A 24655-nucleotide genomic window follows, 5' to 3' on the forward strand; every position below is an offset into this window, starting at 1 on the left:
AACCCAGCATGGAATGATAAAAAGAATATTGGCTGTCTTGAGCCTGGACAACTTTTTTTGCTATTACTAAGCTCATTAAACTGTATTTCTTTGTTGCATGTGTTTTACCCCATAAAATACAAAGCAAATAATATGCATTAAAAGTGGATGCATAGTCATTTGGTTACCATACAATATGACTCAGCTGTTGCAAGCATTGTGTTAGCAGAGTGGGTTACACTTGCATGCGATTAAGCTGTCAACATCTGAAAGTAATGAGCTGCAGACAAAGCTACATTGGCATGCAAATACTGTACCAACATTTAAGGCTGGTTTAACATAAACGAGAGAGGAGAATGGCCCAGAGCTTTGGCCTCTTACGATAGACTTGCTTGTCTGCTTCTATATTGGGCAAGTTGGAAACCTTAAAATCTTTAGAAAAGAAACAATTATGCCCTTGCATCACACTTCATAGACAGATGGTCTAAAGGTCTTATAATTGCCAAAGGGAGATGGTGTAAAGGGCATCTGGAAATGTATGGCTTCCTACCAGATCATTTAGCCAGTTAATGGAGGACAGGAATTATTGGCGGCTGTAAATAGTCAATTTTTATGGATATTTTCAAAACATTGTATGTAATTTACAGTAGAAGGGAATAGCAATTCACATGAAATGTCATATGATCTAAGCATGAATATTATTTACTAGGAGAATTTCCTTTTTAGACATCATAAATAAACTATTCTCATTTTTTTAATTCATTTTGAACTGCTGTACCATGAAGTTATTTTGCAATACAATATAAATTAGCAATCAAGCATCCATCAAATTCAAAGGGTTATTTCTAATTAATCCTAAGTGAAACTTTAATGACGCTAAGACCCTTGTTCATTTATTTAGTGAGCATTGCTTCTCTGCTTTGGAAAAAAGTGGCCCATTTAAAATGCAGACAGACCTCCAATACCAGGCCTTAGACTGATGTGACCTTAGACTGTGGGCTGTCGAGTCCATCTGTAGTTTTAGAGAGAAACATAGAAAGACAAAGACCTTGTGGAGAGTCACTAAAATAGAAGTTAAGGTGCTACATCCATAGCAGCATTTTTATTTTGGTCTTGCTTTTAATCTATTTGAATGATGAAAGGGAATGCCAAGACTGGTATTTTTGCTAATATGTTTGAGCAACGTAAAATTCTGATGTTTCCCGTAAAACTAAAATCTATCTCACTTGATCCACAAGATAATTCTCAAATGATCTTATGGAGGTAGGAACCGAACATCCCTTGTTCGACTCCCGGCTCCTCCAAGTGTGTCAAGGTTTTGTTGAGCAATACACTGAACACCTAACCGTTCCCCTTGCACTGGTCGACAGGAGCCTTCTGCTCATGGTTCAACCATGATGGGTTAATTGCAGAGAATGAATTTCCCCATGAGGTATTTATAAAGGATACATTATTAAATTTGTCATCCATCTTAAATATTTTGGTGCATCTTTTAAAGCTAGATAATTAGCATATTCTCATACTGACTTCCTACTCCCCTACGTACCCAATCAGGGTCTTAGGACACTTAGTAATCATTAGCTGTCCCTAAAAATAATTTTATAACCAGAGGAGACAGTTCTCTCCCATCTCACTGCACTGCCTTGCTTATTGCTTGCCTTCCTAGGCAAATGTTCTTGCATAATGTACTTATTTATTTTTTACAGTTATTTGCATCTATCTGCTGTGCCTTTACTGCCAGCCTGGTGTATTTAATTTAATTTGATTTTGATATTCTCAGTATTTCCTTCCTTACTTTTTCCTTTAATGTCAAGCCTCTTGTGGTCTTATGAGGTACCAAATAAATAACCCTAATTTTGCTTACCAACTCCCATTGATTTTGGTTATCGTGTTTTAAATTAGATAATTGAATCTTGTATTCTGTATTTTGGAATAACTATTTGTCTTTACACTTTTAATGTGTGTAATTTTCTGCTATTGTGGGGCGGTACAGTCTCGATGGTGGTGGCACTTGTTAATTTGCATTACTGTCAGACAATTTAGAGTTGAGATGGATGTATGTGCACATTTTGTGCTCTCAGGCACAAAATTGGATTCATTAAGATGACGGAAAATCTGGTTAGGTTTTTTGGCCCTTTGGTTTCAGGTCATTGAGTAATTTGACGAGATGGAGAGGGTCCTGGCCTGGAGGATTGGACGGGCAGACAGGTCACCCACACAGTCGCACATCACTCAGTTGACACATTATTTTTGCAACTACACTCTTATAACTTGCGTTTGTGATTGATCATAACCGTCATCAGCAATCTTTTGATATAGCTCAGGTAGTGAGGCAGTATCTCTAGGTTACTGCGCTCTTAGCCGTGACAATATGTATAATTGTCTGTCTTGTTGATAAGGGGTGAACAAAATGCACTCCCTCTAAGAAAATAATTAATCATAACAACTCCAAAAGTTACTGCAGACATAGACATTCCGGTAGATGAGCTTGAGGCCTCAGTTCTGATAAAAAATGTGAGATAAACATTGCTTGGATCCAAGTTTCCCAACTCATCACTTTTTGGGTGTTAGGATTAACCTATTTGTCCAATGGCAGAATATGGTCAAACAAGGCTTTTGCTTGATCTCATGGCTTCTTTTTGGAACAAAATACTATACCTCTGAACATCTACAATACTCCCTTCGTGTGTGTGTGTGTGTGTGTGTGTGTGTGTGTGTGTGTGTGTGTGTGTGTGTGTGTGTGTGTGTGTGTGTGTGTGTGTGTGTGTGTGTGTGTGTGTGTGAATGATTGTATGTCAATTTGGCAAATTTTCACGACAAACTTAGATTTTTAAAAAGAAGATGATTAAAAAGAAAACCTTTTTTTTTTTCTCTAAAAAGCCTGCCCCTATAAAGAACTTTCTGTAAAATTTTAACACAAGTTTATTTTAACACTTAATACTATACTAATTCCATTCACTATGGAATGATGGAATATATCGCCATGTTTAATTTTCTACATCAGCTGTACACTTTTGATGATGAAGCTTGGAAATTCATAAGATTTATCTTTCATTCGTTTAACAGCCATTCTATTAATTCTGTACTTAGGGTGACCCACAGTGAGCCTAGTTACAGCTGTCATCAGATGGGAAACAACATGTATTGGTCATCAGTTGATCACAGGACTACACACTACACAGGACTATAGAGATCTACAACCATTTACTCTCATTGACACATCTTGGCAATTTCATCTCCAGTTAACCTACTGCATGGTTTTGGATTGGGGGAAGAAAGGATCACACACAAAAGGGTTCAGTGGGAATTCAAACTAAGAACTCTCTTGTTGTGAGGCAGCAGTGTTGATTACTGTGCCATCCTAACTACGTCTTTGTCTTAATTTATTCCAGAACATTAAAAACTCACTTGTTTTCTTTACGTACCCAACAATATGGATTTTATAATTTTCAACTTTTGGATACTCTGGCTTACTATGCTCGAGTTGATAAACCAATTAATCCATTGTTTGTTTGCCTTTTTAACCTTTATGTCCTGCAATTCCTCTAAGAATACCTGTGATGACTACTAGGAGTCTCACCACTGGTGAGAAGACCTACAGTGGACAGGTTCCAATTTATTGTGGATCCTCACAAGCATTATTTACCTCTTGAGATCCTTGAAGTTATACAGACAGGACCTCATCAATATAGAATTGATAGCAGGGTGACATGCTCCTTCATCCTAATGGTGCTGATTTAGAAGAAGCATGCTCTGCTCCTGGTCATGTTGAGGTCATCCAGAGGTGCTTTCATACAAGCATCTATTGGGATGCAAATGTGACAGACAGCCTAAGCAGTACCTAAAAGGAAAAGAGGCAGTTTACAGCAGATACTGCCACTGACCCCATTAGTCCTAATCTCTGGGTTACATAAAAGACAAGTATAATAGTCCTCTCTCTGTCACACACAAGAAAAATGCTTGTGGTATCTTGTGTTGTGGAAAGTCTTTTCTGAGTTCAAATGAAAACAGTCAGTAAGGAATTGTTAAGAGGGACAGATAGGTCAAGGAGTGATAAGTGAGGTCACACTGCATCCACAGAAGTCTGGTGCATCATTTTTCTTCATACTTTGATTAACAAAATTACACAAACTACTTTGGTTTAAAAGAAAGTTAACCTATGGTGTGGTTGTTTCATTGTTTGGCTATAGCATAAATGATCAAACAACTGAAAGACTATTTGACTGCTTTGCTTATCTCAGAACTAAGAAGCGGTAAGGATAGGGGTGTGCTTGAAAATCTAGTGAGGAATGTACGAACTTCCAATTCTTCATTTATACATAAACCAAAAACAACAAAAAAACAAAACAGTATTTGTATCTATTAAAAACCAAAATCAAGTTTTTGATAAGCTCCGTCCCTATAGGTCAATCCTGTCTTCATTTAGAGATAAGCAGCCAAGTGCAGCACCACTCTTAATGTTTGAATATATTTTAGCAGCTGTGAGGGGGGCTTCCCTTTAATGTAATCAAAGCATTTTCCATGCTGATTGCATTTGTGCATATGAACATATTCATTGTTCTATATTATCAGTTGTAGTTCCAACAAGATATTTTGGTAATTACATTTATAATAAATTATTTGATATGCCATTATAATGCCTTTTTACATTATATAATGTTTTCTGAAATACTTGCATGGGTGAGCTGCAACCATATCATTAATTGAATTGCCAGGAGGGGTCTAACATTGTTCTCTGTAGAAACAGGCATCCCCAGCAGGGCCTTTATCAAGGCCCCACCATATGGTGACTCATCATTCGTTTTCCGTAACCCTGTTCCCTTGGTGTTTCTTTAAACCCTAGAGTACAATCTCTCCACTGCCCCCTCTTCTTACTCTTAAGGGATATTTCTTTCTCCAGCCAGTTGGATAGGTCATTTGTAGCTTCACTGCATGAAGGAGCAACTGCAGCCCTAAGCAAACGTTGCTTAGAAAGCCCATGGAAGTAAACACTGGGTTTCATGAAAAGTATCTGTTATGGTTGAAGAGTTCAGTGTGTCTTTGGAAGGGGAGATTTGCTTTTCACCCATGATTGCAAGCATCTTTTTTGCCTTGTTTAAAAGGGATATGTAACAGATTATATTTTTCATTGGTAAGCAGTTTTTGATTGTGTTCTAAGATATTAAATTCAGATACGCATGGGATTTCGGGTGAGGACCAAGTATTGAGAACAATAGAAATCAGCTGGCATGATCCAATTTGAATAACATGGTTCAGAGATTCTCAATACTTTTAAATCATCATTTGACAGATAACAAAAGATAAATATTGTATATATAAGATCATAATTTCATTAAAATAGAATCCTGAAATGTAAGCAACAAGCTGATCTTAAAAAAAATATGAATGCAATGAGTGAAACATTCATGAGAACCGCAGCTTCCAAATGTATGGAACGTCAATGTGCCTTAGCAAATATTTAATGCTGTGACATTAGCGAAATGTAGTCAGACAGACAGTAATTTCTAGAATATCAAATTGTTAAAAAATGTTATCCGTCTCAACGAAAAACATCTCAGTATACCCAAGGTACTGATGATCATTACCGATATATATATTGGCATAGATATTTGTAAAATGATCATGTGTTTGAGACCTTTTTTTCACATGATTTAAATTTCATTGTTTCGATACAAAATGAATCGCTATAAGCAAAGGGTGAAGGGGCTATAGCATTGGAATGAAACAAACAAATAGTAATTAAAGGATATTTTCACTTATTTTTTGGTGCTGTTATTGCCCTTGAAGTAAGAAAAAAAAGCAAATTTATTTTTGTTGACTTTTATTCTGTAATATGACCAATATTTTTCATATTCAAGTGTGTATGAAAAAAGTCACTGGTTTCTTAAAAAGCTAAATACAATAAGCATTGGATCAAGGCACATACAAGACTGGCCAAAGGGCATACAATGCACTTTGGTTTCAATGTCAAAGAACAGTTAAATTCAAATTGTGGCAACATAAAACTGTGTTCACTTCAAAAATAATACAAAATAATAGTCATAATATGGATTTGCAGACAAGGTGGTAATTCTAATGCCAGCCAACCAGTTTTCTACTGTATTTTTTCACCTGTTGATTACAGTGACCTATGGCACTTGGTACTTAAGAATGCTGCATTGTTTGTTGGCTTGTACAAATAAAGATCATAATAAGGGGAGGTCCTCTGTGTCAGCCTGCCCAGTCTACTTGTTTTGAGGAATAAAGACCTCCTTAAGGTCAGTGTGCTTTATCTGCCCTGTGCTGTGGCCTACAATCAGAAATGCAAGAATCCTGTTTAGGTTGCTCTGCAATTTCTTGGAAAGAAAGAAAAATCACACACTGCACAAAATAGAGAAAAAAGCATGAGACCCCAGCGTTCATACATTGTTTTGTCCTTCTAATAAGTTGAGTACTTGGGACTCTTGGTCATTAGTACACAGAGACAGCATATTGCTGCTCTTAAATTGAGAGGACAATGTGCCTGCTTTCCAGATTTTTCCATTAACTGTCCCATAGTTTATTACTTTTTTCACCTTTTTGTTATTCAGAGAGCCACAAAGTGAAAGAATGACCTGTGCTTATACTACAAGGTTTTCTAAAGTCTGATTGTTCAACACGGTAATGAAAACCCACTTTCACAGTTGACAAGTCATATCTCAGTAGAACACAGAGTTTCTTTTAGTTGGTCAATAACCTTAAGCAAAGGAAATACAGTACAAATTACTACAAATCCCTAAAATATAGAATTGCAGTACAATAATCACTGATGGTTCAGTGGTGGCCTGCAAGTGGAAGGTTTTCCCTCATCATAAAATGTCCTTAAATATAAATTATATGGCAAATGTACAGAACATTCCTTCCTTAGTCTTAGATCCAGTGTTTTGTAAAAGTCCTGTCACTGTCAGTCACACACTGCTCATACATGTTCATGAGCAATATCATGAATGGGAATGATCCGAATCTGGTATTCCACTGTCTCTGTAGCTCCTATTGTTAATACTGTTATCATCATGTGGGGTTTTGTATAAACCTATGCCATTAGGTGGGAATATTGTGTGGATCACAAATTCCTCCTTTGACACAGATAGGTGATTTATAGGTATCATTTGAAAAGAAGTCTCCCGTATTTCTAGGATGGAGTTGTCTTTCTTAGTTCCAGCTTCCGCATAGTCATCCTTTCTCCGGCGGCCCTTGTTGTAGGTGCAGTTCCTGGAAAACAGTGATCCATTCCGGTGGACATACCAGCAAACCAGTGCCAATATGATTATTGCCAAAAGTGCCACAGCTCCTCCGATGATAGCAGCCAAAGGCAGACTAGGATTTTTGTAAGGCTCTTTCTCCTGTTCTCTGTTTAAAGTTGTAGTTGGTTTGTAGGATTTGTGAGAGCTAGTTTCTGTTTCTATGCAAACAGGGGTCTCATCTGACAGGTAAGTGTTGCTGGTCTCCATGGGAACCATGCATATCCTATAGGAAGACTCTGGCTCCAGTGCAGTGAGGAGGTACTCTGTCCTCTCACCCTGCACAATTGTCTCAGTGATGGAGCCAAATGCAGGGCTATGTCCCAGCTTTAACCAGCTGAGCCGCAGTGCAGTCATGGGCTGTGACACCATCCACGATATATGTATCGTATCTGCACTACTTGACTTCACACTGATGGTGATGATCTTTCTGCCCGCTGATGCTGTAGTACTGTGGTGATTTTTATTTGTGCCAGGGCCTTTTCCAACAGGTCTTTTAGTCACAAACAAGGGCCACTGGGTGTGTGAGGGGCGTTGAGTGTTAGGAACTGTGCTTGTCTCATATATTGAAATGACGTCTAAGTCTGTACAGTCAAACATGTTTGTAGTTAAGTCTTTAATTGCCATGCCTTTGACCTTATCGGGACCCTGGCACATGAAACCCCGGACATTCACCTTTGTAGGCAATGACCGCAACCAGTCACGTACCCATTTCATTCTGCAAGTACATTGCCAAGGGTTATTGCGTAGAAGGAGCTGCGTGAGATTGTCCAGATCATCAAATACACCCTGTGGGAGGCTGCTCAGGTTGTTACCAGACAGGTCCAGGCGATATAGCTGCCTGAGGAAGGCAAAAGCCCCAGGTGGGACCTGATTAATGTGATTATCTTGTAGCTGCAGTTTCTCCAAACTACTCCCTGGCAGGTTGGCTGGTGGTGATGTCAAGGAGTTTCTTACTAGTGAGAGCTCAGTTAGGTTGATCAAATTGATAAAAGCCATCTCCCCAATTCCACGGTTGTTAAGCAGGTTGCCATCAAGGATTAGACGTTTCAAGTTGATGAGATCTAGTAGAGACTGCTCTGAGATGGAGGAGATACGGTTGTCATCAAAGCGCAATTCCTCAATGCTCAAGGGGAGGCCTGAAGGGATAGTGCTAAGGTGATTCCGAGAGAGAAAAAGCAATCTGAGATGATTACTGTCTCTGAAGGCCCCCTCCTCTATGCTGACTGCGGATACAGAGTTATCATCCAGGTGTAGTTCCTCAATGTATGGAATTTGGGCTAAAGAGCCATGAGTAATCATCCGAATGTTGTTCTCTTGAAGATGAAGCTCTTTCAACCTATATGGTAGGTTGGTGGGAAACTCGTCTAGATTGTTGCAATAAAGGTAGATCTTCTCCACATTTGAGAGCCTGCGAAGCTCTGTCGGAATGCCTGAACTCTTAATACGGTTATTTTGCAGGAAGAGCACAGTAGCATCAAGGGGTAAACCAGTAGGGATGGAAGTCAGGCCACGGTCATTACAGTAGATGAAGGTTCCATCACAGCGGCATGCTGAGGGACATGAGGCAGAGGTCAGCAGGGGGTAAGCAAGACCCAGCAGCAATCCAACCCTGATGAGAAAGAGGATAAAGGCCTTGCATTGATGCACCATCTTGAAGGTGTATTGCCTGGAAGTCTAATCACTTAGGGGCTCCTGGGGAGAAGACAGAAGTATACATTAATGCAGAAGACCTTCGGAAAACAACCAAAATAACCACTAGTGTTTGATATACTGCTGGTGGTGCTTTTCTAGATTAAATAACCACTTAAAGAAAGTGCCAGAATTACACTAATGAAATTTGATATAAATTAATTAGAACTGCCAGATGGGGAAAATTGTGCAGTTCCTGGCTCACTTGCAACATAATGCCTGAGAAATATATATATATGTATATTTTTTCTCAAATGTGGAATATTTATTTCTATTGCCTCCATTCAACCTCCGATCCTCCACTTTATGGCCCAGACTTGTGAAATGCAAGATAATTCTCCTGTTGTTTTCAATGTTTCTGTAAGTCAATGCCGTGTTTCATTTCTTTAGAACACAAATGAACACACTGTAGCTTTGTTGATGAACTGCTGTGGAAATGGGGTTCCCTTTAAAGGGCAGTGACCCCTGAAGCCTTTTCCAGAGGACAGCATATATTTTCAGATCGTTTGTAATGACAGTGCTATAAAATGACAATTTTTCACTGAGTCCTATTTATTCAGTTGCAGATACCGCATGTTAATCTTTATGAAGGTTAAATACCAAATGCCAGCAGTGCCTGTACAACATATACAGTTGAGCAGCTCTTGAACCAAACAACAACATTGGCGAAGAAGTTTCCGGAAAAAAAAACAACAAAACCACACAGATTAGTGGACTCTTTTCACTCGCTGTGTGGCTCAGCCTTCATTACTTGTAGATTAAGGGCCAGAGTACTTTTGTCCTGACGTTATACTTCGGCGGATATTCTGTATCATAGCAACCAAAGTCTCTCAGCTGAAAAAGGAGCTCCAAGGTGCTTTCATACACTTTGGACTTGGAGTTTTTTAGAGGAACACATGTTTATTTCCCAGATCAACCTTTGGCCATTTAAATTTCTGCTCTGGTTGAGATGGGAAGGGACAAAAACAGTTGTTCAGTTTCAGAGGGGACATGTCTTTACATTTTACCTTATATAAATTGAAAGGCTTACATTATTCCTCTAAACCTCTGTCAATATTGGTTGATTTCTTTCTACACTATCTTTAAAGTGTTTCTATCATACATTACTAACTATATTTGATCCATACTTACTGTCAGCGTTTACTTCTTTTAATTAACCTAATACTGATTTATAGCTTTAATTATACATGCATGCCATGACCTCTCTTTCTGCACATCTCATTAGAAACTGCTGCCTGGTCAGTGAAGTGGAAAGAAGCAAAGCCATCCTTATTTGTTATACCTGATTTATATGATGTGGTAAATCCTTTCCAGACACCAAAAAAATCCAATCAAGATTTCTTCTTGAATTGCCCTTATCCTCTCTGAAAAGAAAACCTTGTCTCTTGGATTTCTGGTGATATCCTGACCTGGTCAGAGTTTGTTTAGCTGATCCTTGTTTGGATGTTGACCCCCCCTCCTCCGTGTTGTCAGAGGCTCATTCTTTCAGCCTTTGCCATGGTAGATAAGCCTTTAGAAAAAGCATCTCTTCTTACTGACAAAACATGAGCTCTCAGTTATTATCTAAAATCCTGTTGGACTATGAATCAGTCAAGCTTAATTGCCATAACTGTAAATTAAATATTTTGGGACGCTGTATAGTGATCCACGTGTGAACATCAGACCAAGCAGGCATGTCAGTCCCTTATGACACAGGTTCACTCCAAGCCTGCTCACTTGATTACTCCAGGTCTTCACGAAACTAGAATCCTCTGCTCCGTTGTCAATCTTGTGTATAAATATATATATACATAGGTATGTATATATAATTAATCCACAATTTGGTCCCTTCCCAGAAGTCCATAACCAATATTCTCCTCTCCTCTTAGGACAAAAACAGGAAAGGGTGGTTATCCTTTTGGGTCCAGCCTCATTCATGCACCTGGAGGTTTACTCATGTTTTGCCCTCCTCCAACATGGGATGGTGTTCTGAAAAAATGATGGGAGACAGACAAATTCAGTGCCTGCAGTTGTTATAAATGATACTTTGTAGTTTTGCAGTTATTGAAAGCGTAGCTGAAGTGTAATTCTCTCTCATTATAAATTTTTATTTCAAAATGACTTTTGTCTTGGCTTTTATCATGCCTGTTGACCTTTTTACAGCCTGATTTTCCTACACAACAACATGTTTCTTTGCTGTGGTGACTGAAGAAATAATGCCCACATACACAAAAGGACTGGGATCTAGACCAGGCTCTGACACAATGGCTGAAGGTGGAGTTGTTATTATGCCCCTCTCAGTCAAGTTTACTATGTAACTCAGTCAAGTTTACTATGTAACTCAGGTATTGGTGTTAAGGCAACAAGCACTGTGATTTTTCTTTATTTTCTATGAAACTGAGCAGTATTAAAGAACCATTCTACAAATTATCTAAAAAAATCTCCCAAAAGTAAAAGAACACCTCACATTGTTAAATAAATCGAAGACCTGCCGATCGTTACATCCATCCCTCTACCACCACCACCATCATCCCCTTTACATCTAACGAGTACTGTTTGTTGGTATAAATAGAATTTCCTTTGCCAAAGCAAATATTTTGTTTCCTCTTACAACACAATAGCTTTAGGTCCTTATAAAATACCATAACGTAACCTGTTGGTGGTCAGTATGTGTTGTAAAACATGTGAGGGTATATTGAGAAGAATGGAACAATTGTACTTCATGACAAAGCAAATATTAGAGAATTGACACATGTAAATTAGCTATATTGCCGAGGTGCCGTCTCACAAGAATATCTTCCTTTAGCTTCACGTAAACGCCGGCCATCTCCCAGTATTTAATAAGTAGTGATATGTCGTTTGTGGAACAGCCTTATGTTTCGCTTTCCGTAACTTTTGAAATCAAATCGCTTGGCAGGAAGAAAGAAAAATCTTATCCAGAGAAATGAAAATGGAGATGCGTTTTGATGCATAAATCCGTAAAGCCTTTCGGTTTTAAATAACTACTCGCTGCATTATGTAAAACTTACAATTTTCCGATTATTGTTAAGTATTTAGCTTTGACCTGATTACACAAATGTTATGTGTCATTTTTGTCTTATCAAGATAACTATTCAAACTATCTGCATTGAGAACATTGAGCTTAAAGGCTTATATAAAAGGCTCTTTCTCCACACACAACGTATTTAATAGCTGTACTTTGTATTCCTCACTCACTCCTAATCTTTCGCTTTCTGCCATTAAATACATATGTAATCTAGATGAATTACTAGATAAGCTTAATTAATTGTTTTTTTTTTATGTCCATATACACAGGCAGTTTTCACTGCCCCGCAAAAAAAGAGGACAAAAGTGGTGGCTTTATTAAAATTTCTAGTGATGTTTAGATGTTTGCCCGTCATTCTAATAAACCCTTTTTGGAGACAGAACCTTTTCCTTGAACTCAAATTGGCTTCTGGTTTCTTTACTTTGAATTGGCAAAGTTAAATTGAGCATCCTGAGCATCCCAAATGTAGTCTTTTTCATCTAGTTACCTTTAAGTAGATGGAATAGGATGCTCACACACAGCTTGACATTGTGAGCTGGACATGCGTCAATGCACATGAATCTCTGTGCTACCTCGACATACATTATATTATCAATGATGTTTTTCTTAGAATTTGTAAAAAAAAAAAAAAAAGGAAAGTATGCAAATCATATCAAAACTTCCATTCTAAAACTATGGAAGTACATTAAACATATTCCATTTCAATCATTAAAAGTAAAAGACGGCTGAAGTAGGATTTTCCTTTGGGAAATGAACGACTGCATGTACTGTTGTTAATTTAAGGGCTTTTCAAATATGATTGACTGCTGAAAATAGATTAATGGCAAATACCCACAGTATTGTTGTTATGCTAATTGGGGAGCTGGAAATAAAAAAATGGAACATTTAAGCAATAAAAGAACATATCTTTGTCCCATTTATGATTTCAAGTCAAATTTTGTCTTTATTTGTATTTGTGTTATTTTTGTGTGTTTTTGGGGGGCTTTTCCTACTTTTTACTCGATCTGTACAATGATGATGCTTCAATAGATTATTATGTGTCAACATACAAGGTGCCACTACTGACTTGGGGTACGATGGTGAAAACACAAAGACAAGGAAAATATTCTACTGAAGCAAATACGGCCAATAATCGTCACGGATTTGATTTGAGCTCCTGTGGTTTTCTTAGCATGGAATGAACAGATGATACTTCTAGTAGCTTGTGAAGGGCACAGAGGGGCCCAGGACAGACGGGGGTCTCTTTTGTGATGGATTGAAAAGGAGAGATCTGTAGCAGCTGCAATCATTTTTCCCCACATGGGGGTGGTAGGCGCTGCAAGATGTGTTGAAGAATCGTGTGTGTGTGTGTGTGTGTGTGTGTGTGTGTGTGTGTGTGTGTGTGTGTGTGTGTGTGTGTGTGTGTGTGCGCGCATGGTTTCACATCTATATGTGACAGGCAAACACCAAAACACTGAATACTCGTGTTAAGCTGCACAGGAGAGCCCATCTTAGCACAGGCCAAACACCCACCCACAAAACCCACCTTCTACTGTCATAACTTCATTTTTGGTGACATTGTTTCCAATCTTTTTTGACAGAAATTACCATTGTGACACATTTAGTCTTTATGGCTTAACACATAACTTTTGTTTATAATCTGAATAAATTCACCTTGATTAAAGACACAATTTTGACAATAAATCAGTGCCTTGAAGAACTGCTTGTGAGTTCAGAGGCTTGGGATTAAAATGTCGAATTTTACTTTGCCTTGTCTGACAATGTAAGATTTTGTCTGTTGTGACCTGGTTAGTTGTTAATCTGAAATGTGAATTCCCTTTGAGAGCAATTGGCTGGGGACTCTCGCCTCAGGCAATCATCAGTGAAGACAACTGGATCTGTCCTCTTGCCCACCATGTTTAACAAGCTATTTATTTCCTTGTCTATCACAGAAAAAAACAACTCACGGCTTAGAAATCCCTTCCTCTACAACTAGAGCAAAACCTGATCACTAGAATTTTATTGCAGTTCTTTGTAGTTAACTCAAACCAGGCCATTACCTATGTCTCTGTCATTGTTTTAAGCCTGTGAGGATAGATGGATGGATGGATAGACCTAACTGTCTCATGAGGATAAAGGGCTATGTTAAATTGGATTTACAATTGCGTATGTCTTCGTGTGGTCAATACAGTATTCAGCTTAAATACCACGCATACTGGGATTGGAAGGTGCTTACTTTATTATACCGACACTAATTGAAAAATGTGAGAACTATAATATCCAAAGTATTTCACTGGGAACGAGGCTGATTTTCGATTGGTTGAAAATGAGACTGATTTTACTGTAATATTTTCACACAACAGTGTTTATATAATACTGCATCGTGTCATGTGAAATGGTGCGACTTAAAAGCTGTGATATTCAATTTTGGTGCTTTTTGTACGGGACTGATTTGTGTTGTTGTTGTGTTATTTTTTTTTTTCTTTTGTTATTTTCTACGCCTTGAAAATACAACCTTTGTTAGTTTTTACAGAGGCGAAAAAAATAAAATCTACTATTTAAAATAATTGTGTTCAGGGTCCGAACAGGAGCTGGTAAGTCTTCAGCACAGTGAGGCTGGAGGTTCTCCAGCTGCCCCTTCGTGTCCAGCGCAGCGGGATCTGCGCTGCAATTCGAGATGCTCACCGGGGTGTCTTCTCGGGCTGCGGCGCCGAGACTAAACCACTCAGGGACTCATAATCGCGCTGAGTTTGTGTAGTCGCCTCCTGTACATTTATTCTACTGCTTATCTTTATCAAAGGCTCGAAGTGCTTCTCACATGTTTTGGACGAGTGTGCTGATTGTGACTGTTGGAGCCGCAAATGTAGCTCTCCGTGACGAGAGGAAGAAAAAAAGAGCTGTGGGTGTTTTTGTGGTCTGTTGCACGGCAGGACAGAGATGGATGCAGCACTCGGTCGAAACAGCAAGTTGCCATGATAGGGCCCAAAGAAGGGTTTTATTTTCAAGTTTAACTAATGGATTTATGGAGCGTAAACGGTTGAGGCTAATTAAGTTATTCGGAAGAAATGTGCCCTTTCGATGTTTATTGCAGTCGCCTCAAGCGTTGCAAGACATGTGAGACAGTTAACTCTGTGAAACCCAATACTTTCACTTGCTTTAATTAAAGGGGAAAAATAACTTGCAATTATCGAACCAAATTATAAATTTATTTAGTAAGTGGGAAGATCCAGAAAAGAGCCACTTCCAGCAGAACGACACGAGCAAAAAACACACTTACCTTTAAAATTAACGAAAAATGGTAAGTAACAGGTATCCTCTTAAATTGGGCTTCAACGCGGGGAAAAAGAATAATCCATTCCAAGTTATGTAGATTGTTGTTTTTTTTTTTTTTTATTCAAATTCCAGGCTTCTCTGACTCAATGGAAGAGTAATTTGGAATTTATCTGTTGCTGCTATGTTTACCAGTACCTCCCTCACACGCACACAATCTGCAAGCGGTGCAGGGACACGGGTGCACGGATAGATCCCAATACAAATGTAGAGTTGTGTTTGCCTCAAGCTTTGCTTCAATAGAACACTGATGTCATCCGGAGGCGGGGCCTCTCTCTCTCCCCCTCTCTCTTTCTCCCTCTCTCTTTCTCTCTCACTCACACATCTTTGGTGACATGCACAAGAGAGATGCAGTGCTGAATTATGACACTAGGGGGAGTGGAGGAAAGGAAAAAAAGTAATTGAAACCCTTGTATGATTTGTGCACTTAACTGGAGCTGGTTCGTCCCCTTATTTTAAAAAGAAAAAAAAAAGCATGTGACAGGAGGGAAAAAAAAAAACACATCGGAAATTAATTTGTACATGTGGATGGAATTGGCACCAAAGATTTCTTTTTTGTTGAGTTCTTTTAAGTTGGCATGTGATTTTGTGAAGCATCATTCATATATTTGTGTCATGTTTATGGATGAAATGCAAAATGACATCTGTTTATTATAAAGATTCTGTAAGTATGACTTTAAGAATTCAGATTTGTGGTAATCCTAAACGTTTGGGTGCGATCCGATGCAGTGTGCTCTTGTGCCTTTGTGGTATGGCAGGGGAGATGTGAATTGCTCCGACATACCTGAACTTGCGTTTGACACTTGTGCTGTGTGTTTAACCCTCTTTGGGTTTTAGGTTTAAATGAAGCCAAACAGTGAGTTTGTTCCATTCGAGGCCCAAAGCAGAAGTGAGTCATGGGGTAGTCGAAGGGTTGCACAGCAGAGCTGACCCAGCCAACACTATCTGCCCCGCGTCATCTTCAGTGCCTCCCCCTCAGGCTACCAGACATGGCTGACACCACAGCCTGAGCATTGAGTCGCTTGGCTCGTCTGCCATTGAAAATCAACAATCAGATCAATGTGACGTGTACAGCTGCCTGAGCAATTTTGAGATTTATCTCTTGGATGTAATTCTCCATCCACCACTAAAAACAAACTGCTCGTCTGCAACTTTGTTGTGTATTTTTGAATTATATTCTGTCGGTCCTGGCATATGCAGGAAAGACCGTGAGGTGAGAAAAGCTCGATCTCCCGACATACTGACTTGATCCTTGTCCTTTCTTCAGGGGCATAAAGCAGAGAAACCTGTAGATGACCTCACGTTTGCTTCCTCTCCTAAATTGTCTACAGACACATCTGTCAACGGCTGATGATTGACCCTCTCAGACATACAAAGAGCCATCCTAGTGGATGAGGGTGTTAGATTTCAGTTATCTTAAGACCAGGCAAAATCTGTCACCCTGTTTTTGTTCAAGGGAATAGATGCAATCCTTTTCCAAGGATACACTCTTGTGTGTCTGGCCAATTTAACCGGGGCTTATTTCCTACTTGGTTGTATTTGTTTGCAACATAATGCTAGAATGGGTTAATGTATTGTGACACTTGATTTGGCCAAGTGCTGGCTAAATTGTCCTTTGGCCAAAGTAGCAATAAAACAGCTGTTAAGTATACACTTGCTATTCTTTTATATCACTCTGCACTCAGTTCTTTTTTTTTTTTTTGTTTCTCATGACAGACATTAACCCATTTAATTGATTTACTTTTTGCTCTTGTTGTGGACCATAGTTAGGGTTTCATTTGGCAGGCTTTGGTGCCCTGTTCTTTACAATATCGGCAAAAAAAATGGATGCAAATTGATGGATGTGATGTAAAATAGGTACGGGAGATATTAAATTCAACTTCCTGAATGTCCATTTCTGTATAACTTCAACCTAGTGTGTATTCACTAAAGCGCTTGTGTGAAATACAGTCAGCACCAAAACTGCTGAGGGCTCAAACGGGGAAAGGGGAGAGTGATTTCTGCATGTGTCCTTTCTTAGTTGAACTAGAATTCCTTCTTTATAATTTTTTGTGCTCTTTAGCAATGCCAAATTAAGGAGAACATGTAAAAGGTTGCTGCCAAAACCCCCGCTTTGTTTTTCATTTACCTTCTGCTTCGTTTGCATATTCATCCTCTAAAGGCAATCAACAGTGATCTTTGCTGTGGGCTTTTCATCTCCGATATGCAAGCCTGGCAGGCAGCGTTCCGACACAACTATGTAACTAGGATTTGCTGATGAAAGGTACTAAGGGTTATATTACAGTATTCACAGTTTGTATCTGAAAATGGTGTAATGTGTGACACGGATAGAAGGAGGGAGTGTGGACAAAATCGATCAGTTAATACGTGTGTACGTTTATAGATGTTGGATTATATTCATGTGTAGACTTGAGAATAATGATGTTGGTGATATGGCTGTTAACCAAAAGCAATGAATGAAATGTCTGGGTGAATCTTCATGCATTTGAATGTGTTAGTACTAGTGTTTTCTGAGGAAGATCCTTGCTACTGAGGGATTGGTCAACCCGATCATCTCTTGAGACTGGATACGTCCCAAAGAAAAAAAACCCAGCAACAACAGAGACTAAAAGGGGGCCAACATCCTGCTGTTTAGGCAAGCCCAGGGGCCTGAGTCAGAAGTCATTTAGGCCATGTGTTTTTACAAGAGTGACAAGCAATGCAAATAGCTCTGTCAGCTGTTTTTTCCCTTGTCTTTTGTATCCTTTAGTTGTTTTCGAGGGTTCTGATGCAATTTCTGCAGAGACAGAGGAACTCAGGGATGAGCGGGCTGCGCAAGAAAAGACAGAGGGGGCTTAAAAGCTTACTTGTCAACCTCAGGACCTCCCATAGGTTAATGACCCCTAACACAATACTCTGTGATCAGATTAGATAGAGCACTTTTCCCCCACTGAACTAATCAGCACAATAAAGGAGATAAAAGACATAATTACCATACAGTGTTTTCACAGTCCAGCATACATTTCTCATGTAGCTAATTTAAGCCTTTCCTTGATACCTTGTAACTAGTTTACTGTTCAGCTCCTAAATTTTTAATAAGCCATCGTGGCATCTATCCTTAACGTGTATATAAATGATACAATTTATTTTCACAATTAACTGTACATGTTGTGGTAAGCACTGAGAGAACTTTTAAGACAAACATTCGATTTTGTGATTACTGAACTCAACTGCTCGCTCCCTCCATATTGGGGTGGATGTAGTGCGGTAGTCTTTTTTTTTGTTTACTTGATTTATTCTATTTTAAGTTTATGAAAGGGGAGACTCAGGGTTTAAATGTTCAGATCTCTCTGTTGTCTTGTGATTCAAACAAAGTCTGTACTGCAAGCAACAAGCTATAGCATGCAAAACCTAAAGGTCCACCATACCCCTGTTTATTGCAACATATAGGAAGTAAGGTTCGAAAACAGCATTATAGGTAAAGTGAAAAGAGGGTACTAAGGAGGGGAGGTCTTGTCACACATACTGTTGCTGCCATTGTTGTGATCAAAGTGTTTACTTATCTGTGACAGACACTAAATCAAACTTAGCAATTTGGATGACTTTTGTTTCCCTTTGAAAATCATACAAAAACTTATTTATTCACTGATTTCTTAGCTCTCCCTGTTTTAAACACAATGAATCTGAGTGCAAGAAAACAGAAACACACCGGAGTTGCTCATATGTGACTTGTCCCCATATTTGAGATGGTGCAGCAAAGCTCTTTTAAAATGATCTGTTCAGCTATGTTTTTGTGCTTCTGTGGTTCAATTCAATGTTCATCTGTCATCTGTGTAATTTTGTGCAGTGGTTTGTTTTTCTGGTAGCTCCTCAATATACCCAGTGACAAAATAATTGTGAATACAAGACAGAATAATTTTATTCTATGTGCAGCTGAAAAAGACTAATAATAGATTAGCCATTAACTGCTTAAAGAAATTCAAAATATGTACAAGAGTGAGTAGGATCAAAATGCAAATGTAACCGATTAAGATCACATGTTGAATTAAAAAGATAAGACTTGAATTGGATAGACAACATATTTAGTTTCCTGATTACTCACTAGGCTTTGTTATCTGTAGGAGCTTGGAAGAGATTTATCAGTATTTTGACTCTGTGGCAATGAGTAACATCTCCAAATTATATCAATGTGTAAAACCAAGTAACCCTCCTTTTAGTTGGCATTGAACAACTGAGGGTGTTTTTACATAACACCTCTAAGCATCCCAACACCAAAGATGTATTTGTGCCTCGGTGTCTGACACCGTTACTTTGGCACCATTCTTCTCTTGGATATCAAATGTCTCATTCCTGTGCAGCCAGGAGCCACATTAAAAGAAGTGTATGAAGAACGTGATGATAGGGGAATAAAAGGATAGGTTGAGATGAAGGGAGGTTAAAATTGCCCTGAAAGAGGCTTGTGTATACTACTTGCTCACCTATTAGAAAAGTGCCTGTGGTGAGGTTGTGAATGACATGTTTTATGTGAAGCAAGAAGTAACTGGAGTAGACCTTTTCTTATCCTAACCTCTTTTGGTGTATTTGAGGGTAACCCTTTGCAGCAAGGGTCTTATTGAAGTGAAAGTGAGTATTACGTTAGCAGTAACATGATTTAAGTATGCAGATTTTTCATTATGCTTTACTGCAATGTAAATATTCAACGGTGTGCTCTGCATGTACATTTGCATAAAACACTAAAGCTTTGAATGTGCTTATTTGGTTTTTGACAATGATCATTTAATCGGGTTATGTCTGTGATTTAAATAAATCAAATGAAGCCATGAAAGTTAATGTTATGACACCACTACATGTCAGCACATTATTACCTTTTTTGAATGCATCTGACTTAAAGAAAATCCTCACTGGATTGATTGTGTGACTGGGGAGTTTATGTATAGCTCAAAACCACATGCCTGGATAGCTATGGTCACATGATTTTCTTCTGCAAAAACACTATTTAGCAATAACTCGATTAATGTATATAGTCTGGGGAACGCTACAATTTGAAATATTGACAAAGACGTGAAGGAAGGAATATGAAAACAATACAAAACTTTGTCCAAGCTTTTTCACGGTAGCTGGTCAAGGCTGGTCAAAGGAGCAGACCATTTCCTCTTAAAGGTCATAGCCTTCTATGCTCTGATTCTGATTTCACACTAAGGACAGTAAAGCCAAAGATGTGACATTTCACAGGCGGATAAGAACTCTTCCAAGCTGAACAATCAACCAAACCAGTAGGGTAATGGAAGTCAAACTGTTTTCGAAAGTGGTTAGGATTTGCTTGGCAAATTGATTTATCAATGTCATAACTAGGATTTACCACATTTGCTGTGACATGAGACTGTATATATTGAAATTGCAAAATACAGTTGATATTGAAGCGCTCAGATTATATTCCAATGTTATCTTAGTACTGGTCTTAAGGAAATTATCTCTTCCTCTGATTGACAAGTGTGTTTATGTTGATTTAATCATAGCTCGTGCACAGAAGTAAGATTCAAAAGAAAACAGAACAAAAAAATATTGGCCATTTGTATAATTTTCACCGCTGATGCAGAAATATGAACATTTCAAAGTCAGAAATATTTATAATTATATCTGAAAATATTGTTGTAGCCATAAACTATCACTTTCAATATGCCAATGTTAATACGTGCACCTTCGATGTTTCCATGTCTGCCAAATTTGTATGTTCTTTCACATGCTGTAGAAGTTAAGTGCAAGAAAAGAAGACGGCTGCTTACATTGGCATTTTATTTTCACTGATGATGTTCAGTTTTCAACATGTTTTTTATCGACAGTGACCTATTTTCCACTACTGTGATCTAGAAATTCCATTTAGTTGTAGTAGAATTATCATCTGCACTATTTCTTTGTCATACCATCCCCTGCAATTTTATTTAGGCTTTGGATTTGAATGCTACACAGTTGTGTTATTGTTGTACTAAATAGGCATAGACTGTTCAAGTTAGGCCTGAATTCTACCAAATGTCTTGATGTTCTGTGTGCGCAGCGGCAGCAGCAGTCGCCCCCAACTCTCTCAGGATAGGGAAAGCCCAGAGGAGGCTCCATTTAACCCCCCAAGGATTAGTGTTCATGCCTACTTTAGTACTAGTAAAAGGGAAAATGTCAGCACATTGAGTCAATAGGGATTCAAGCCAGCTCGTCTGACTTCCCACACAAAAATGAACAAAGAAAAATAACTTTGAAGCTCTGGATCTGGATTGAATTGTGCTATATGTTGGTCCAGTATGATTCACCTCAATGCCCTTTTCTTACCTTTACATGCCATTGTTCGTTAGAACTTGTCCAGATGTTATCTGAAACACTGTATAAGAATGTACATGAATATTTAAGCAAACTTTTTTGTCAACTTCAATAAGCAGTATGGCAAATTTCATGTTACGGGGTATTTTATTGACAAATCCAAACATTTCTATCATCCAAACATCCTCCTGTCTCTCAAAATTTAACCTCCTCACATTTTTCACAACCCAGCTGATGCTGTTTTGGACATTTTCTGGCTTTTTCGTGAGAAGTGCTGTGGGGAAAGGATGTGTTATGCTGTCTCAGAGTCAGACCCGTCTAAGGGGTCCCTGGCAGTCATGGCTCCGTCTATTGACTTAAGTCCTCCATTGACATTCCCTTGTGTTTGTCTAGGCTTTCATCACGGCTCCGTTCAAACAAGCACCAGCAACTGATAAAACACATGCTCTCACTAACTTGCAGGGAAACCACACACATGCATGCACTTAGTGACACATAGACAGACATTTCTGTGCTTCACAGCAACAGGTGATGTCTCTAAAATTAAGTCATAGCCATCTAAATTGTTGGTTGCCAGGACAATTTCAGTAAAACACTACACTTCTTTGATTTATGTTAACAGCTGTGCTCAATATACTTTTTTGATTAGAATGCATAAGCTGGATGTTTCTACCTGGGAAGTTGGGTAGGGTTGTATATAGGGATGGGGTTGGTCATATCTTCCATTCTCCAAAAGGAAAAACAGATTTTAAACTCTATCTCAGCTAAGGACTCAGACATAGACAGTTAACAGTGTGTCACACTGTTTCCTTCATCACAAGCAGGAACAATGTCCTCTCTTGATATGGATTGCTGTCTGTCCTTATGCTTTGATAATGTCCCAGCCTGACAAATTTCTCACCTGCAAAGGGGCCTTAGCGAAAGTCAAAAGGAGTAGCGGGGCTTTGCAGGATATGGAGTTGAGAGTAGCGGGCTGGGGACTGGAAGTGACATCACGGAAACACTATGTGCCTGCAACATGCAGACATGAATATTTTGCAAACCAGGTGCAATCCACACCTGCATTTGTTCCTGCCACCTTGATTAATTAGGGTTCTATATCTTACTAATGAATATCCTTGTTCTTCTCTCCTTAGTGTTAGTGCATAAGTGTGTGGTTGGGGCAGATGGGCTCAATTGGGAATTATGTAGCATTCCCTGGAGACAGACTCTTTTGCCCTTCTCTTTTTATTCACAAGAACATACTCACTTCCAAGATAGCTGTCCTGACTCAATAGCCCATGACTGATCTCTTGATCTATAGTTAACATTGTTCTGTATGAATAATATTCCCTCATGTCCCGTTAATAAATACTTGTGAGCCACCCACTATAGTCCTTTGTGGACATTAATTCTGTGATGGACACAAGTGATTTACATTTCATCATTAATGCTTCCATTGTTTGGTGGGCCAGTGAAGGCATTTTGCATCAGTAAAATCACAAGTTGGGTTTCAAAGACAATAGATGAGTATGCATTTTTTCTATAACTACTGTTTGATGTACAGTCTTTTTCTGGGTTATTATTTGGGCAAAGGAGACTGTGCCTGAGCCTGGTCTCACTGAATGCCGCAGACAATAATATCCTTTCTAGTAATGGTCTGACAGACTTACTGTTTCTCACATACCCAGCAATCATTTAACTTGAGTCAGTTTTCTTTCTACCATTGTGAAAGTTGTGTAAGACTGTAGAAATCATTTAATGGCACTTAAGGCAGATGTTCCACTCATTTATTAGCTAACTAAACATTAGAAAAGTTTTCAGGTAAAATGTGGTAAAATGTGTTACAGAGTTATTGAATTGGGGAGCAAGGCATCCCTATGCCTTTAAGACCTGATTGCTGCAAGTTACACATTTATCATACTCAAGTTACGTTAACAAGAAATGGTGCCACCCGGTCATATCACAGTGAAGGTCTCTGTAAGCCCCCCCGATGTGGAGCTAACGGCGATAGGACCTCACCCCTACTACCTCCCGCGTGAGTTTTCACACTCCACCCTGGTGCTTGTCTACGTTCCTCTGTCTGCGGCTGCAGCCAGCAACAGTTATGTCATCACTTGGTGATCGTGGACCTGCAGATGCGCCACCCCAGCGCTCTCATCCCGATCAGCGGGGACTTCAACCATGACCCCTTACTCCCGTTTTCTCCACCTTCCCCTCTCCCCCCTCTGGGCAACTTGGACCGTAACCTGGTACTCCTGGACGCTGCCTACACACCGATGGTGAAGCGGCATGTGGTCGGCATCAGGTCTGTGAAGATCTGGTGCAAAGCCGCAGAAGAGGCATTGCAGGAGCGCTTCGATGTCACCGCCTAGCGTCTTTTTGAAAAGGACTTCAGTGACAACATCGAGGGCCTCTCCCATTGCATAACAGACTACATCAAATTCTGTGGGGACAACGTAGGGTCAGTTTTTTAATAACAACAAGCCAAGGATCATCAAGGACATCAAAGGCCTTCTTAACAGGAAGAAGAGAGCCTTCATGGCTAAGGACCAGCAGACCCTCGCGACCGTCCAGAAGGAGCTGAGGAGGAAACTGAAGGAGGCAAAACTCAATTACAAGGGGCAAAGTTGAGTCCAAGATGGACCAGAATAAAACAGGGGAGGTTTGGAGGGAGGTGAGGAAGATGACAGGCTGCTGAAAAACCACGCCTGGAGCCAAAGGTGGCCCTGATTTTGCTTTGAAGCTAAACCTTTTCTTCAATAGGTTTGGCACCTATTGAAGATGATGTGCGCTCTGGGCTACCATCCCCCTCCTCCTCACCCCCTCACACCTCAGCTGGATGCTCTGCCCCCCCCGCATCAACACCTTACCTCCCCCCATCCTCCTCCTCCTGCCCACCAGCAGCATCTTCTAAGGACAGCCCCCTCATAACCCCGCCTCACCATCTCCTCAAACCGGGATGCAACCACTACCTGCCATCCGTCCTCCCGCCATCCACAACTGCCATGGACACCCCCCTTCCCTTCCCCCTGAGCACAGACATGGCCACGACCAGTCCCGCCCACCAGAAACTTTGACCCCCCTCCCTTCCTGCCGAACAGCATCAGCGTCTAAGGACAACCAT

General features: G+C 39.5%; 2 protein-coding genes across 4 annotated transcripts in view; one reads left to right on the forward strand and one right to left on the reverse strand.

The window, feature by feature from the left end:
* Positions 1 to 24655, forward strand: part of macrod2 (mono-ADP ribosylhydrolase 2) — a 412763-nt gene that overhangs the window by 54538 nt on the left and 333570 nt on the right. The gene's annotated exons all lie outside the window — the stretch shown is intronic.
* On the reverse strand, positions 5788 to 18145 carry flrt3 (fibronectin leucine rich transmembrane 3). Its single transcript, XM_086167038.1, has 3 exons — positions 15212 to 18145; positions 10213 to 10898; positions 5788 to 8933 (listed from the first exon to the last, which is right to left on the reverse strand). Exon 3 carries the CDS (start codon positions 8889 to 8891, stop codon positions 6939 to 6941), a length of 1953 nt encoding a protein of 650 aa, XP_086023164.1. The 5' UTR covers positions 8892 to 8933; positions 10213 to 10898; positions 15212 to 18145; the 3' UTR covers positions 5788 to 6938.

Source organism: Fistularia commersonii, chromosome 2, assembly GCF_037954325.1.
Source record: "Fistularia commersonii isolate RoL2024-O1a breed Wild chromosome 2, RoL_Fcom_v1.0, whole genome shotgun sequence".
Lineage (NCBI taxonomy): Eukaryota > Metazoa > Chordata > Actinopteri > Syngnathiformes > Fistulariidae > Fistularia > Fistularia commersonii.